This window comes from Schistocerca americana, chromosome X (genome assembly GCF_021461395.2).
Source record: "Schistocerca americana isolate TAMUIC-IGC-003095 chromosome X, iqSchAmer2.1, whole genome shotgun sequence".
Taxonomy (NCBI): Eukaryota; Metazoa; Arthropoda; class Insecta; order Orthoptera; family Acrididae; genus Schistocerca; species Schistocerca americana.
Genome location: NC_060130.1, coordinates 587889547 through 587904176, shown reverse-complemented (window position 1 = coordinate 587904176; position 14630 = coordinate 587889547). Strand labels below are relative to the sequence as shown.

At 39.3% G+C, this 14630-nt stretch overlaps 1 protein-coding gene across 1 annotated transcript in view; it reads left to right on the top strand.

Moving 5' to 3' along the window:
• The first annotated feature begins 5293 nt into the window (after positions 1 to 5293).
• Positions 5294 to 14630, top strand: part of LOC124555189 (signal recognition particle 54 kDa protein) — a 53672-nt gene continuing 44335 nt past the window's right edge. Inside the window, exon 1 of the mRNA XM_047129031.1 lies at positions 5294 to 5496. Coding sequence (XP_046984987.1) covers positions 5419 to 5496 — 78 coding nt within the window. The 5' untranslated portion in view covers positions 5294 to 5418. The remainder of the gene's footprint in view (positions 5497 to 14630) is intronic.

Genomic DNA, 14630 nt, shown 5'->3' with positions numbered 1-14630 from the left:
TTCAATGTGGCAACTTAAAGAAAACAGCCCTTAGCTCAGAGGGGGGGGGGGGGGGGGGTGGAAGACTGGAGCTCCACATTCCACCCTTTATCCTGGCCTACCACGTCAGTTTGAGATTTAGACATAGGACTAGCCATCTGACTGAGCATACTTATTAATTCCATCACTGAGTTTGTGATGGAAATAGTAAAGAGCATTAGTTTCAGTGTTATTTAAAATGTGGATGTCATGTGAAAAAACAGTTAAGAGTACCCATAATGCCTATTTTCATTTTCACCTTAAATACAGATTCATATTCTAGGGTAACTTGACAGCAGTTAAGCAAGTTTTCAGAACAGCAAAAAAGACCATTAGAACCATAAAGGGAGTAAACCTAGAAACTCCTGTAATCCCCTGTTTAAAAGTTTAGGTATTCTACCTTTATCATGAATGTACACTTTGGAGACTCTCATTTCTAAAAAAAACTAATGTTATGGGCAAGGAACAGCAGACTCTTTAAACAGTGCCAATCATCACCATAACAACCAATGTCTCGTTTGATGCAGCTCTCCACACTATTCTGAGTAAGCTTCTTCATATTCAAAAACCTGCTGCAGCCTACATCTTTTTATCTATTTACTGTATTTAAATTATAGTAGTAGTAGCTTTATTCATTCATAGATCTCTTTTTACAAGACTATAGGACAAAGTATTTACAAGTTTACATCAAATTAAAGTAAGCTATTTCGTATACACATGTATTTACAGACTTCTTGTTAGAGACAATCATTAGATTTACTCCTGGTATACAATATTTTTTTTATAAATAGCTTACTAAATAATTTGATGCCACACTGTTCACTCATATATCACTATCAGTCACTGCACACACTATACACTCATTGTTTCATAACACTTCATTCACTACACACACACACACACACACACACACACACACACACACACACACACACACACTGGTGATCTCTGGGACATTTTCTGTACCGTAACTTCCCATTTGCTTTCCTAAAACACTGAGTCAGCATCCCTCCATAATGAGTGAGATGTTAAGCTCAGAAAGAGGAAGAGGTATTAGTATTGTGCTATACATAGCTCGGGGGTAAGTATTTCTGGAAAGGAAAACAGAAGGAAAAAAACGTAAAGTGAAGGTGTTATGTGGAATGATGGATGTTTTATAATCACTATTATTATTATTTATCCGTATTACATTTTTTTATCAAAACCCTCCTCTGTTTTATCTAAGTAGTCTTTCAATGTTCAAAATGTATTGCATAACAGGTACTTATTAACTCCCTTTTTAAATAAGTGTATTTTTGCAATTTCTTTAATCTCTTTTGGTAATTTATTGTACCATTTTAGGTTGGTTGGTTGTTTTTGGGGAAGGAGACCAGACAGCGAGGTCATCGGTCTCATCGGATTAGGGAAGGATGGGGAAGGAAGTCGGCCGTGCCCTTTGAAAGGAACCATCCCGGCATTTGCCTGGAGCGATTTAGGGAAATCACGGAAAACCTAAATCAAGATGGCCGGACGCGGGATTGAACCGTCGTCCTCCCGAATGTGAGTCCAGTGTCTAACCACTGCGCCACCTCGCTCGGTGTACCATTTTATTCCCTGGTAGAAAATGCTGTTTAGAGTTTTAGGTTTATTTTTTTCTTGGTAAATGTAAGTTGACTCTGTTTCTTGTTGCATGGTCATGGACAGGGCTATTTGTGCAGTAATTACCTATGTTATTTTTGATGTGTACAACTGACTGATAAATGTATTCACATGGAGCAGTTAAAATCCCCAGTGTTTTGAGCAGATCTTTACAATGAGCTCGACTAGCATTTTTGGTTATTTTTCTTATGGCTCTTTTCTGGAGTTTGAAAATTGTGTTCATATTTTGCGTATTTGCTTCCCAAAAAAGAATCCCATAGCTATGAATTGAGTGTACATATGAATAATATATAATTAAAATACACTGCATGTTACACATGGATGATAGGATTCTAAGGGCATGACATGCTGATGACATTCTGTTTGCAAGTACCTTTGTGTATTGACACTACTTCAACTGAGAATCAATATTCATTCCTAGAAATTTTGCATTTGTTATACAGTCTATAGAGGTGCCATCTACATGTAATTTAACACTGTCATTTTTCCTCTTCAAACTGAAATTCATGGCATTAGTTTTCTTTATGTTCAATGTCACTTTAATGCTTATTGACCAATCATAAGCTTGCTTGAGAGTTTCATTTGCTTTCTTGGCAAGGAATTCTCTTGTTTTCGCAGTGACTATAATAATGCTGCCATCAGTAAAGCGAATTTTTTCACCAGGAGTAACACTACTGGGAAAGTCATTGATGTATATCAGGAACAGTATTGGTTCTAATATGCTACCCTGCGGAACCCCTATATTAATGTATTTTGGTTCTGATAAGTGTTTTACTAAAGGTTGAGATCTATTTTAAGTATGTGTTATCTCTACTCTTTGTGCCCTATATGTTAGGTATGACTGAAATCAGTCATTAACTACCCCTCTTATTTATAATGCTTCTAATTTATTTAATAGAATCTTGTGGTCGTCTGAATCAAATGCCTTAGAAAGATCCAAAAATATGCCTGTGACACACTCATCTTTATCAAGATCATCAAGTACAACTTTTGTGAATTCTACTATGGCTGACTCCGGGTTGTTGCCACTTCAGAAACCAAATTTTGATTCGCTTAAAAGATTGTATTTCCTCAAATAATTCATTAATCTGTCTTTCATAATTGCTTCTATTATTTTTGAGAATACTGACAGCAGGGAAATGGGCTGGTTGTTTTCTGTGTCTTCTGTATTACCTTTCTTAAGCAAAGGTACAACTCTTGCCTGTTTCAACTGCTCTGGAAATGTCCCTGATGAGAAGGATTCATTTATTATATTTGTCAAGGTGCCTTGTATAATCCCTATGCATTGTTTCAGTACACACATTGGTACTTCATCTAAGCCTACTGACTTTTTACTTTTTGGTTTTTGAACAGTTTTATTGACTTCATTGTCTGTGGTTGGAAGTAACGTCATTGTATTTAGGTGCAACATTATTTACGGTTGTTGTGTTTATTTTGGGGAATTTTTGCTGTAACTTCTCTGCTATACTTGAAAAACGCTCGTATAAATAGTTTGGTAAGTGTTGTGGGTCATTTATTACTTTATCCCCCTCCTTTGGCAATGGCCTTGTCGCATTGGATATACCAGTTCCTGCGAGATCACTGAAGTTAAGCGCTGTCGGGCGTCGTCGGCACTTGGATGGGTGACCATCCAGGCCACCATGCACTGTTGCCATTTTTTGGGGTGCACTCAGCCTCGTGATGCCAATTGAGGAGCTACTCGACCGAATAGTAGCGGCTTCAGTCAAGAATACCATCATAACGACTGGGAGAGCGGTGTGCTGACCCCATGCCCCTCCTCTCCGCATCCTCCACTGAGGATGACACGGCGGTCGGATGGTCCCGGTAGGCCACTCGTATCCTGAAGACGGAGTGCTTTTTTTTATCCCCCTCCCTTAGCAGTATGTTATTCTGCATTTGCTTGCCTCTCCCCGTTTCCTTTTATATAACTCCCAAACTGCTTTGCTTTTATTCTCTGCATTATATATTATTTTGTCATTAAATTACTTTTTTGCAGCAATCAGCACCTTCCTATAGATCTTTTTGTATCTATGATAGGAATTTAATAATTCTGTATCATTGCAAATCTTTTTCATGGTACTGAGGTGTTTAAGTGTTTGGGAGGACTTCTTAATGCCTGCTGTTATAAATCTGTTTTGTGAGCTGTTGATACAGACATGCATACTTTTGGAAATGCCTATTCAAAGTTCAGTTTAAACAATGTGGAGAATTCAGAGAATTTCATATTCACAATGGTTTCCTCATACACTTCATACCAGCTTTGTTTTTCTAGTTCTTTTGAAAAATCTTTTATTTCGATTTCTGATAGATATCGTTTGTAGGCTTGTAGTTTAGGGAATGATTCAATGCCTGATTTTACTGTTGTTATTTACAGAGATGGTCTGATAGTCCGAGACCTTTTACAGCTACATCACATTTTTCACTGTCCATATTTGTGGCCACATGGTCAATTACTGATGCAGTCGTTGTAGTAATCCTTGTTGCACTATTGACCAATAGAGATATGCCAAAACTGTAAAGGATGTTTATGAAGGTGCTGCTGGATTCATTTATGATATTAGTGTTGGTGTTAATGTCCCCACACAGAATTATGTTGACTTTTGTACCTGAGACTTTATCTAGAATTTCTGTTGATTTATTGAAAAAAGTGTCCACACTACTAGTGGGAGATCTATACACACACAAAATGATTAATTTCTTGGCGATATCAAGCCCTGTTAATTCAATAGGTGATATTTAAAAGTGTTTATCTTCACTCACTGTACTGAAGTCATGTCTTGATTTGAACTGTGTTCCTTTTCTGACATAAATGCATGATCCTCCACCCCTTGAAGTAGTTCTGTAGTTGAGTTTGCCTTTTCATACGGTGATAATACTACATGTTGGATTTCTGTGTCTCTACACCAGTGTTCAGTAATACAAACTACTGTGCAGTTCAAAGATTGGAGCTCAACTTCTAATAGTTGTATTTTATTTTTTATTGATTGCGTGTTTTTATGGAGGACTTTTAAGTCTGTGATATGCCCCATGTTACTCTTTCCAATGGTTTGTTTTTCTTTGTGTCATCTGGTGTATGTGATATTTGAAGTGTTGAAATCTGTTTTGTGGACGATTGTTTCAGTATTTTTTAAACTGCTGGAGATACTATTTAGGCATGGGAACCTGTTGTCTGTTCTTAATAGTATACACAGTATTTATAAAAGTAAATTCCAGCAGGGAATATAACACAGAAAACAAGCGAAATGGGAACAAGTAAGCTACATGGGAATAGGAAAGTGTAGCACACGTCTTAGCAGCAAGTTTTAGAACGGTAGACTGATGACCATAGATGTTAAGTCCCATAGCGCTCAGAGCCATTTTAGAACGGTAGATTGGTGGAACACTTGCAGACAGGTGTTCTCTGAAGTCAGTCTCTGAAATATGATCATTTGACGTCTATTTCCAGCCAAAAGCGTCAGTGCAGCCATGCCTCGTACTCGCAGCACCTCTATTTGTCTCAATCCAGGGTTTTTTGTGTTATCAACTAGTGGGGCGATATCTCGCAGGAGATTCGATGTATTACTTGTATGTCATCTCTGTCGTTTTTAAACGTCAGGATGTCGAAGTGCATTTCACGATATCTTCCCGCTGATTGTTTTGCTGTTATGTTACATCTTTGGAAAACACGGCCAGCATCATCTGCTGTCGCACGAGTGTGTCGTTTTGTAGTTGTAGAGTAATAGTGTAAATTTCTGTTTGTGTTGACTTAACAAGAAAGACAAAATGGTTTTAGCAGATCTAGGACGAAAAATCACCTCGGCATTGAGGTCTCTAAGCAATGCCACGGTCATTAATGAAGAGGTAACACTCTTTACTATAAAAACATTCATTGTTGATTAACAGCTGGCACTTTATTTGTGATTTACTGTTGTTTGAAATGACTTAGTTTTCTGCGCTAATAACATTATGTAAGAAAATATTAATTAAAACAAGGGTTACGTCACCTATACGAGTGATTCAAATATTTTTGTATTCACTTTGTGGGGGAAAGATTTTCTGAATATACATAATTTTTTCCAATTGCTTGGGCAGACTCAGTCATAGAAGTACTATACCATCTTTATGTTCCTCAGTCTCTTACTTTTAGTTGCTAGAAATGCTGTCGTTTTAGAATCTATCAAACAGCGCAACAAATTCTAGTTGTTACTGGAGAGGTGTTCATCTCGAATTAATTGTTGAGGAACCTGTATTGAAATTTTCTGTGTGTATACCCACTGCTGCTAATGACTTGAGCGTATCACATAATAATCATAATCTGTGTTGTCAGAATTACCTAACACAGGATTATGATAGAAAAATGTTATATTTTGTAGATTTTTATCACATTTAGTTCTGGATACAACTTTTTCCACTCTTGTTATTTCCTTTCGAAACTTGCCAACAGTCATAATCTGAAAATAAAACACTGAAGTACAGTTTATTTCCTTAAATCACATCAGTCATATGACATCCTATTGAAGTAGCAAATAGTACAGTGTCATTTTTAAAACGGAGATTGCCCAGATCTAATCGATAAATACATATGCTCTCTTTGTTTTCAGAGTTTAAAGACCTGTAATCTTCCTCTTAGACTACTGAGATTAGTTGTCATGACATGAAATCTCATTGCTTGACTCCACTTTTAAGTTTTCACTCGTGTGATTAAGTTTAATGGAGCATTGGCGGGTATTTCGTATGCATACCAACATATGTCAAATCAGTGTTAGTACAGTTTATTTTTTTAAGCTAAATGGAAGCTTTCTTAAACTATATGCCTCTCATAAAAGGTAATAATTCATGCTTGTTGCTCTATTCTGTAATTTTCTTCGCAATCTCCAGATAGTCTTCTGAGCTATATCCATTTCTGAAGCCAGCATATTCATTTCCTCATTAAAATCTGATAGTTTTTTTGCTGCAGATGATCATAGTTTATTGACAGGGTGTTAACAGAGCTATAGAAGTTGAATGGTTACTTCATTGTGCTTGTACCAGGTTTTGAGAATGGTCTTCTGGAGAAATTCCTTAAACGAATTTGGAAGTTCCTTTTTTTTAATATTTTCCTTCCAGCTTTAACATTTTCTTTTGAAATGCCTTTATTTCTTTGCCCCTTAGCTCATGTCCCATGCTTTACCTGGCATTACTTCTGGAATTTCATTTTATTTGTTTATCTACTAACTGTATGTATGATTCATATCTTGAACCACACAAAGACATAAATAAATTTTAAAATGTTTGTAGGCTAGAATTTTATGAGAATTGTTAGTTACTTTGTCACCTGTTATCTTATAAATATAGATACTTCATTCACCTTTGAATGTCTTTACGTGCAGTTGATCTCTTCAAAGATAATTATTATCTGTGAAAATATATATAATTTATAAAACAAATACTCTCAAAATTGTCACTAAGTTCAAGAAGATAATACAAGGTAGATGCACTGCATAATTAAGTAAATGACTCCAACAAAAAATAATTACATAACAGATCAACTACAAGATAAATGCTCTATAGAGCATGATGACATGATAAGTGCAAGATGATAGTAAAGTAGTTACACAAAATGGCATATGTGATTACATAATGAAATCGGTTGTTTATTTGTATTTCATTCACATCAGAAATGTAGGTAATTTGTTACATGCTCTTGAGCAGAGTAAAATCCTTTACGTTTTTTCCATTTTTCTATTCTAGATTGAAATATATTTATTGGCACTCTGTAGACACTTGGGTAATTTTTTGAAGTGGACAGTGCCAAGGTAATATAGCTGTTAAGTCATTGGCAACCTAAAATATTCCATCTTAATTGTATGCCCACTTTTTGTGTTATAGTCATGGGTTTGACCTTAGGTCATTCATACTTAGGTTTTCTAACAAAAAGACAAGGCAGTTGTCGACATAAATGCTAGCTACTGTCATTCTATTTAGTTGTTTGAAATAGTCTTTACATGGCAGTACCTCATCTCCTATCTTCCAAACTTCGCGGAAGCTCTCCTGCGAATCTTGCAGAAGTAGCATTCCTGGAAGAAAGGTCCCGAGTTTGAGTCTTGGTCCGGCACATAGTTGGTCTGTCAGGAAGCTTCATGTCAGCACACACTCCACTGCAGAGTGAAAATGTCATTCTGGAGTCTGTACATAATTCATATGGTCTTTCTTTTACCATGTAAACACTAATTTTGAGGCACAGATTTACTCCTTAGTAGCATTCCATAACACGTTGGAGTGGGAGAGTGCAAAATATGGATATAATGATAGTTCTTTATTGACAGTGCTCTTCAGCTTGTAGAGTAGATAGATGACAAGTGTTGGTCAACGACATACTTTTCTCTTTCCGTGTGTGGGTATCTCGGATGTTGAAATGTGGTGTCTAGCCGTACAAGTGTTTTTGTCAGAAGCATTTCAGAATAGTTTCATTTGTTTCACTGTATTCTATCATGTTCCCATTGTCATTTCCATCAAACTTTGGTGTTGGGTGCCTCTTTGAATTTGTGATAATTTCCATCTGCTCTCTTGGTACCTGCAACTTCTTTTGGTTTTTGCATAAGTGAAGTTGTTAAACAACAGCTCCTTTCATTTGGTAAGAGTTACTTAGTGCCATCCTCCTGGGATACTGAAAGAAATGTGCTTGAGGCTATATTTTCTAACAGTTGATTGTGCACTACCGCCATAATGCTCTGGACATCAGCTATGTCCCTGTGCGAGTATCCAGGATATTAAGGACCAGTTAAAACAGTTGTAGCCCAGTTTACCTCAGGAGAAGATGCAACGGCTTTATGATACGCTTTCCAAAGTAGTCAGTGTGTGCATACAGGTCGGAGGGCATACATCATCCTAGTATACTGCCAAGTTCTTTGAAATTTATCTGGATTTTGTAATTACTGAAGTAGTGTCACATATATTCTCCACCCCTGGAGTTTCCTTTTGTTTTCTCCTCCCATTCTGGGTGCTTCGTTTTCTTCTTCAAGCAGGGTTGTATTATTCCCTGTAAGTGTTACAGAGATTAGCACAGTGAACTAATTTACAGTTTTTGATGCAAAGCTCCATGGTTCTGAAGGCAAAGGAATAGATGAAATGTAATCATACCACCAAAGTTCCTTCTTAGCTGCCCTTCAAGGTATCTGCTGCTTATTCTCAGCAGATGAATAACTACAGGACATTTATTTATGTATCACATTCTTTGGGATCATGCAAGAGACCATTGATCATTGAACCAATCAGTACAGAGTTTACAGAATGCTGATTAAAAAATTTATAACAGAGCAAGGTGGCACAGTGGTTAGAACACTGGACTCACATTTAGGAGGATGACGGCTCAAATTTGCACCCAGCCACCCTGGTTTAGGTTTTCTGTGATTTCCCTTGATGCTTCCAGCAAATGCCTGGATGGTTCCTTTGAAAGGGCATGGCTGACTTCCTTCTCCATCCTTCCCTAATCTGATGGGACAGATGACCTCCACATCAAAATGATCAATTTGACTGACACTCAGACTAGCTTGGCGACAATAAAATTTAACTTTTGATGTAGTTCTGTATTGGGAACTGTATGCGTTCTGTTCTCTGAAAGCCATTGCAGATGTTATTGACTACCATGTTAGCTGCATCATTTATATTACATATATTTCACAAAAACAATGGTGTCATTGACAAAGAAGAATTTTTTGTCATCTGTCACATTTAATAGCAGGTAATTGATATATATCAAGAAAAGCAATTGACACACATCAAAACTCTGTGGTATCCCCACTTCATGCCATCCTGTCACATTCAAACCTCTTCCCAGTTATATTAGTGTACAATTTTCTGCTTCCTACTTTCTGGATATGAAGTAAACCATTGTTGAGCCTTTCCCCTAATCCTATAATGTTCCAATTTATGCAGAAGTATTGCATGCTTCACCAACGAAATGCTTTAGTTAAAGAAAATACTGTTCTCGACCTATCATTGAGGCCTGATAGTGTGTCTTGTGCAAAAGAATAAACTGTTTTCTGTACATACCTTTTCCTGAAGCCAAATTGCAAGTCTGACAGCAAACTGTGTGCACTGAGGTATGACATTACTCTCTCATTCATTGCTTTCAGAAAACTTTTCAAAGCAGAGGAAGCAAAAAAATTGTCTGGCAGTGGTCCACATTCCCTTTTTCATTCTGTTTATAAAGTGGTTTCACTGAAGAATATTTCAGTCTTGTCGTAAAATTGACTGTGCCTGAAAGACACATTGCACAGGTGAATGAATACAGAAGTAATGTGTGGTGAGTGGATCTTCATCGTACCCATGGGGGGCCACTCTTTAATGATGTAATAATGGATTCAATTACATCTTTTATTGTTTCCCATAATAATAATGGATTCAATTACTTCTTTGCTTGTTTCCTGTAGCTGCATGTGATGTAGTTCTGTCAGAGCACGAGCTTCTAAGAGTTTGGCATATTTACCTGTACCAATAAATTTTTGATTTAACACGTTGGACAAGATTGATTATTAAATATTTTTCACATTGTTGACGGATCATCAGTAGTTCCATTCTCACACAAGATGGGTATAAAATGCCGAGTACCCACATTATGCCGTGATACCTCATTCACATTTGACCATATAGCTTCAATTTTGTTCCGAGAGCTTTTTATTCTCTTTGTATAATGCATTGTTTTAGCCCATTTGATGACATTCCTCAGCATGTGTTAGTATTTTCTCTAGTGAGATTCTATTGCTGGGCTGTGGTGACTGCCCTTCATATTATAATTCAGTCCCTATTTCCTCCTACATGAAATTTTAATGCCATTAGTAATCCAGACCAGTTTTATATTAGTGTTCCTTTTGGTTTCTGTAAAAGTTGTTGAGGCACCTGAAAGGGAAACAGTGGTTGATAAGATGGTGAGACAAGGTTTTAACCTATCCCTGATGTTGTTCAATCCGTACACTGAGCAAGCAATAAAGGAAATTTGGAGAAGGAATTAAAGTTCTGGGAGAAGAAATAAAAGCTTAGAGGTTTGCCGATGACAACATAATTCTATCAGAGAAGGCAAAGGACTTGAAAGAGCAGTTTAACAGAATGGACAGCATCTTGAGAGGAGGATATAAGATGAACAATAACAAATGTAAAACAAGGATAACCGAATGCAGTTTTATTAAATCAGGCGATGCTGGAGAATGAGATTAGGAAATGAGACGGTTGGAGTAGTAGATGTGTTTTGATTGGTTGGGTTGTTTGGGGGAAGAGACCAGACAGCAATGTCATCGGTCTCATCAGATTAGGGAAGGACGGGGAAGGAAGTTGGCCGTGCCCTTTCAAAGGAACCATCTCGACATTTGTCTGGAGCGATTTAGGGAAATCATGGAAAACCTAAATCAGGATGGCTGGACGTGGGATTGAACCATCGTCCTCCTGAATGCGAGTCCAGTGTGTTAGCCACTGTGCCACCTCGCTCGGTGTGTTTTGGTATTTGGACAGTAAAATAAGTGATGATGGTCGAAGTAGAGAGGGAATAAAAGGTGGCCTGGCAATCGCAAGAAAATCTTTTCTGAAGAAGAAAAATTTGTTAACATTGAATATTGATTTAAGTGTTAAGAAGTATTTTCTGATGGGTTTTGTCTGGAGCATTGCCATGTATGGAAGTGAAACATTGATCATTGCCAGTTTTGACAAGAATAAAATAGAAGCTTTTGAAATGTGGTACTAAAGGATAATGTTGAAAATTATATGGATAGATAGCATAAATAATGAGGAGGCACTGAATAGAATTGGGGAGAAAAGAAATTTGGGGCACAACGTGACTGGAAGAAGGGATTAGTTGATAGGACACATTCTGAGCCATCAAGGAATCACCAATTTAGTATTGGAGGGAAATGTGTGTGTTTGACTACATAGGCTTTCCCAGTGTAATAAGTTTGAAAGTCTCTTCAGGTGTGCTGCCGGATCCTAAAATCAAGCAGCAAACCCGAAGAGACTTTCTGTGTGTGTGTGTGTGTGTGTGTGTGTGTGTGTGTGTGTGTGTGTGTGTGTGTGTGTGTGTGTGTGTAAAGGGTGTAGGTTGCAGTAGTTATTGTGAGATGAAAATGCTTGCACAGAAAAGAGTAGGTACACCAACCAAGTTTTCGGTCTGAATATCACAACAAAATCAGTACTGCATATCTACCTGCAGTTCTTTTTATATGGAAAGAGCTAAAAAAGAATGTGATAAAGGTTTTAAGAAATGTAATATATTTGTTCTTCAAACTGTAGAATTCTTTCCGAGTTGGCCCTTCGATATTGACTTTAAATGTGTGCATCGTAAATTGACTCGTATCTCTAAACCTTTTGTTCACTACTTTAGGATATGATTCTGCCTTGAATCCTTTCTGTATTACAACACGTGCATCATGATCTGATAGGCCAGTGCTTGTTTTTCTCTCACTGACCCCTTCAAGTAATCTATGACCATTTATTTTATTTACCTATTCATCCATCTATCCATCCATCCAGGGATCATTACCCATTAATATAAAATTTGCAATCACAAGACAACAAAAATAATGATCTCCAGTACACATACACACAGAATATTTTAGTATGTTTATGAGGATACGAGAAGTGGTAAGCCATGGTCTTGCTGAAGGAACCTTTCCGGCATTTGCCTGAAATGATTTAGGAAAAATGAAATCAAAATGGCCAGGCAGAGCAAACTTAATCCTCTCAAATATGAAATCAGTGTCTTAACAACTGCACTTCCCCCCAGCAGGACTGGGGGTAACAATAGGCCTGAGGTATTCCTGTCTGTCATAAGAGGTGACTAAAAGGAGTCTCTCACATTTCAGCCTTTATGTGATGGTCACCTGTAGGGTTTGGCCTCCATTCTTCAAATTTTTTCCAAAGAGCAGTTCAATTGGGGAAGGGCACCTTACATGGTGCATAGTGTCCATCATGCCTTGAGATCTGTTGCCCACTTTCTCGTCGTTGCATTGCAGTCCCGCCCATTCTCCATCTCTTGGGTGAGGAAACCTTACTGGGTGCGTTTTCCACCACACACTTTGCAGTGTCACTTTCTGTGCCGACGATGACCATGGACTTGGTTGCACCTGATATCCAGCATCGTAGTCAGTCTATTGTGGTGGGTCCGTCATGTATCCTATTGGTTGTAGCCCCCTGACAACACAGGGATCGCTCTGCTGAGCCTGCACCATTAACTCCCCACGTATGCCAAGGAGTAGATGCCTGTCATCGTGGGGCATCGGGACTCCCAGCAATGACCATCCTGCCAGGTGGCCTTTGCTGCAGCTGGGTGGCACCCGTGGGGAGGGCCCCTGGTCGGAGTGGGTGGCACGTCATCACTTGCTGGTGATCAAACACCAGCAGTCTCTAAGCATTCTAAGTTTCAGTACAATGCAAGGAAATACGACTCTAAATCATTCCCCTCCTGGCCACACCCTGGGAGGAATGCCAGGCTGAGGATGGCAGCAAACCTTATTCACCCAGGTACCTCGTATGTACGAAAACTGATGGGGACTCCTTTGTTTCGATGAAGCCACATTTTTTTAGACCATTTAGAGGACAAGTTTGGGGGAGGTGGAGGGCCTGTCCAAAATGTGGTCAGTGTCAGTCTTGATAAAAACAGCATCCTGTGCCCAGCCACGGGCATCACTCACTTGTCACAAGCTGGGGGATGTTTCCGTTACCATCACACCCCATAAGAGCCTAAATATGGTCCAGGGTATTATATTCCACAGGGACCTTCTTTCGCAGTCTGATGACGAACTGCGCGTCAATTTAGAGCAGCAAGGTGTTCATTTTGTCCAGCGCATCCATCAGCGTCCGAGGGATAACCAAGTTATGCGTTCATCTTGGCCTTCGAGGCTGACACATTGCCCGAGAAGGCCAAGGTGATGGTCTACCGCTCTGATTTAAAGCCATATACCCCTCCCCCCTATGCAGTGCTTTTAAGTGCTGGAAGTTCGGCTATATGTCTTCCCGCTGTACTTCCAGTGTCACATGTTGAGATTGTGGACGTCCATCACATGCCAATACTCCATGTGCCCTATCTCTCATCTGTGTCAACTGCGGAGAGCATTATTCTCCTTGCTCGCCAGACTGCAGGATTTTACAGTGTGAAACGAAAATCATGGAATACAAGACCCTGAACAGACTGACCTACACTGAGGCTAAGAGAAAATTTGATCATCTACATCCTGTGGCTATGACCTCCTCTTACGCCGCCGCTATGAGAACAGTTGTAGCCCCATCCATTCCACAAATTCCGGTCAGCTCTCTAAGCCAGAAGATTACACCTGCTCCCTTGATCTTGATGGTTGGGGGCACTTCCCTCCCTGTTGCTCCCATACCACCTACCTCGGTAGCACTGCTCCCCCCCCCCCCCCCCCCCCCCCCAACCATTGGGGACGTCAGTCCCCACTTCTCAGCTGGAGAAGTCTTCTTCGGCACCTTACGCTAGGAAGGGGTCACTCCCTTCCCAGGTTTCTGCTAGTGGGAAAGATGACTCCTGCCAGTGGCTGAAGTGCCCAAAAGTAGCTGGTCGTAGGGCTTCATGATCATCCTCAGACTGAATCAGTCAAGCCCTCCCAGACAGAGAAACCCAAAGAGCAGTGAGAGAAATCCAAAACCTCCAAGACCAAGGGACTTGCGATGGCACCCACACCATCACTACGTAGAAGCTTTGATGCTGAGGATGAGGTAGAGATTCTGGCATCCGCTGAGGACCTAGATCTCGCCAGACCCTCAGACACCCTGGCTACAGACTGCTCAGGAAATAAATTGGTGGCAGCAGGTGACCCTGGGGCGTAAACTGCCTCATTGAATGTTCCATGCCTTCCCAACCTCACGATTACGTCATCCTCCAGTGGAATTATAGCTGTTTTTTCCAACGCCTGGCTGAACTATGGCAACTGTTAAGCTTTACACCTCCTTTCTGCATTACCCACCTGGAAACCTAGTTCCCAGCTGTGCAGAACCCTGCCCTCTGTGGCTATAAA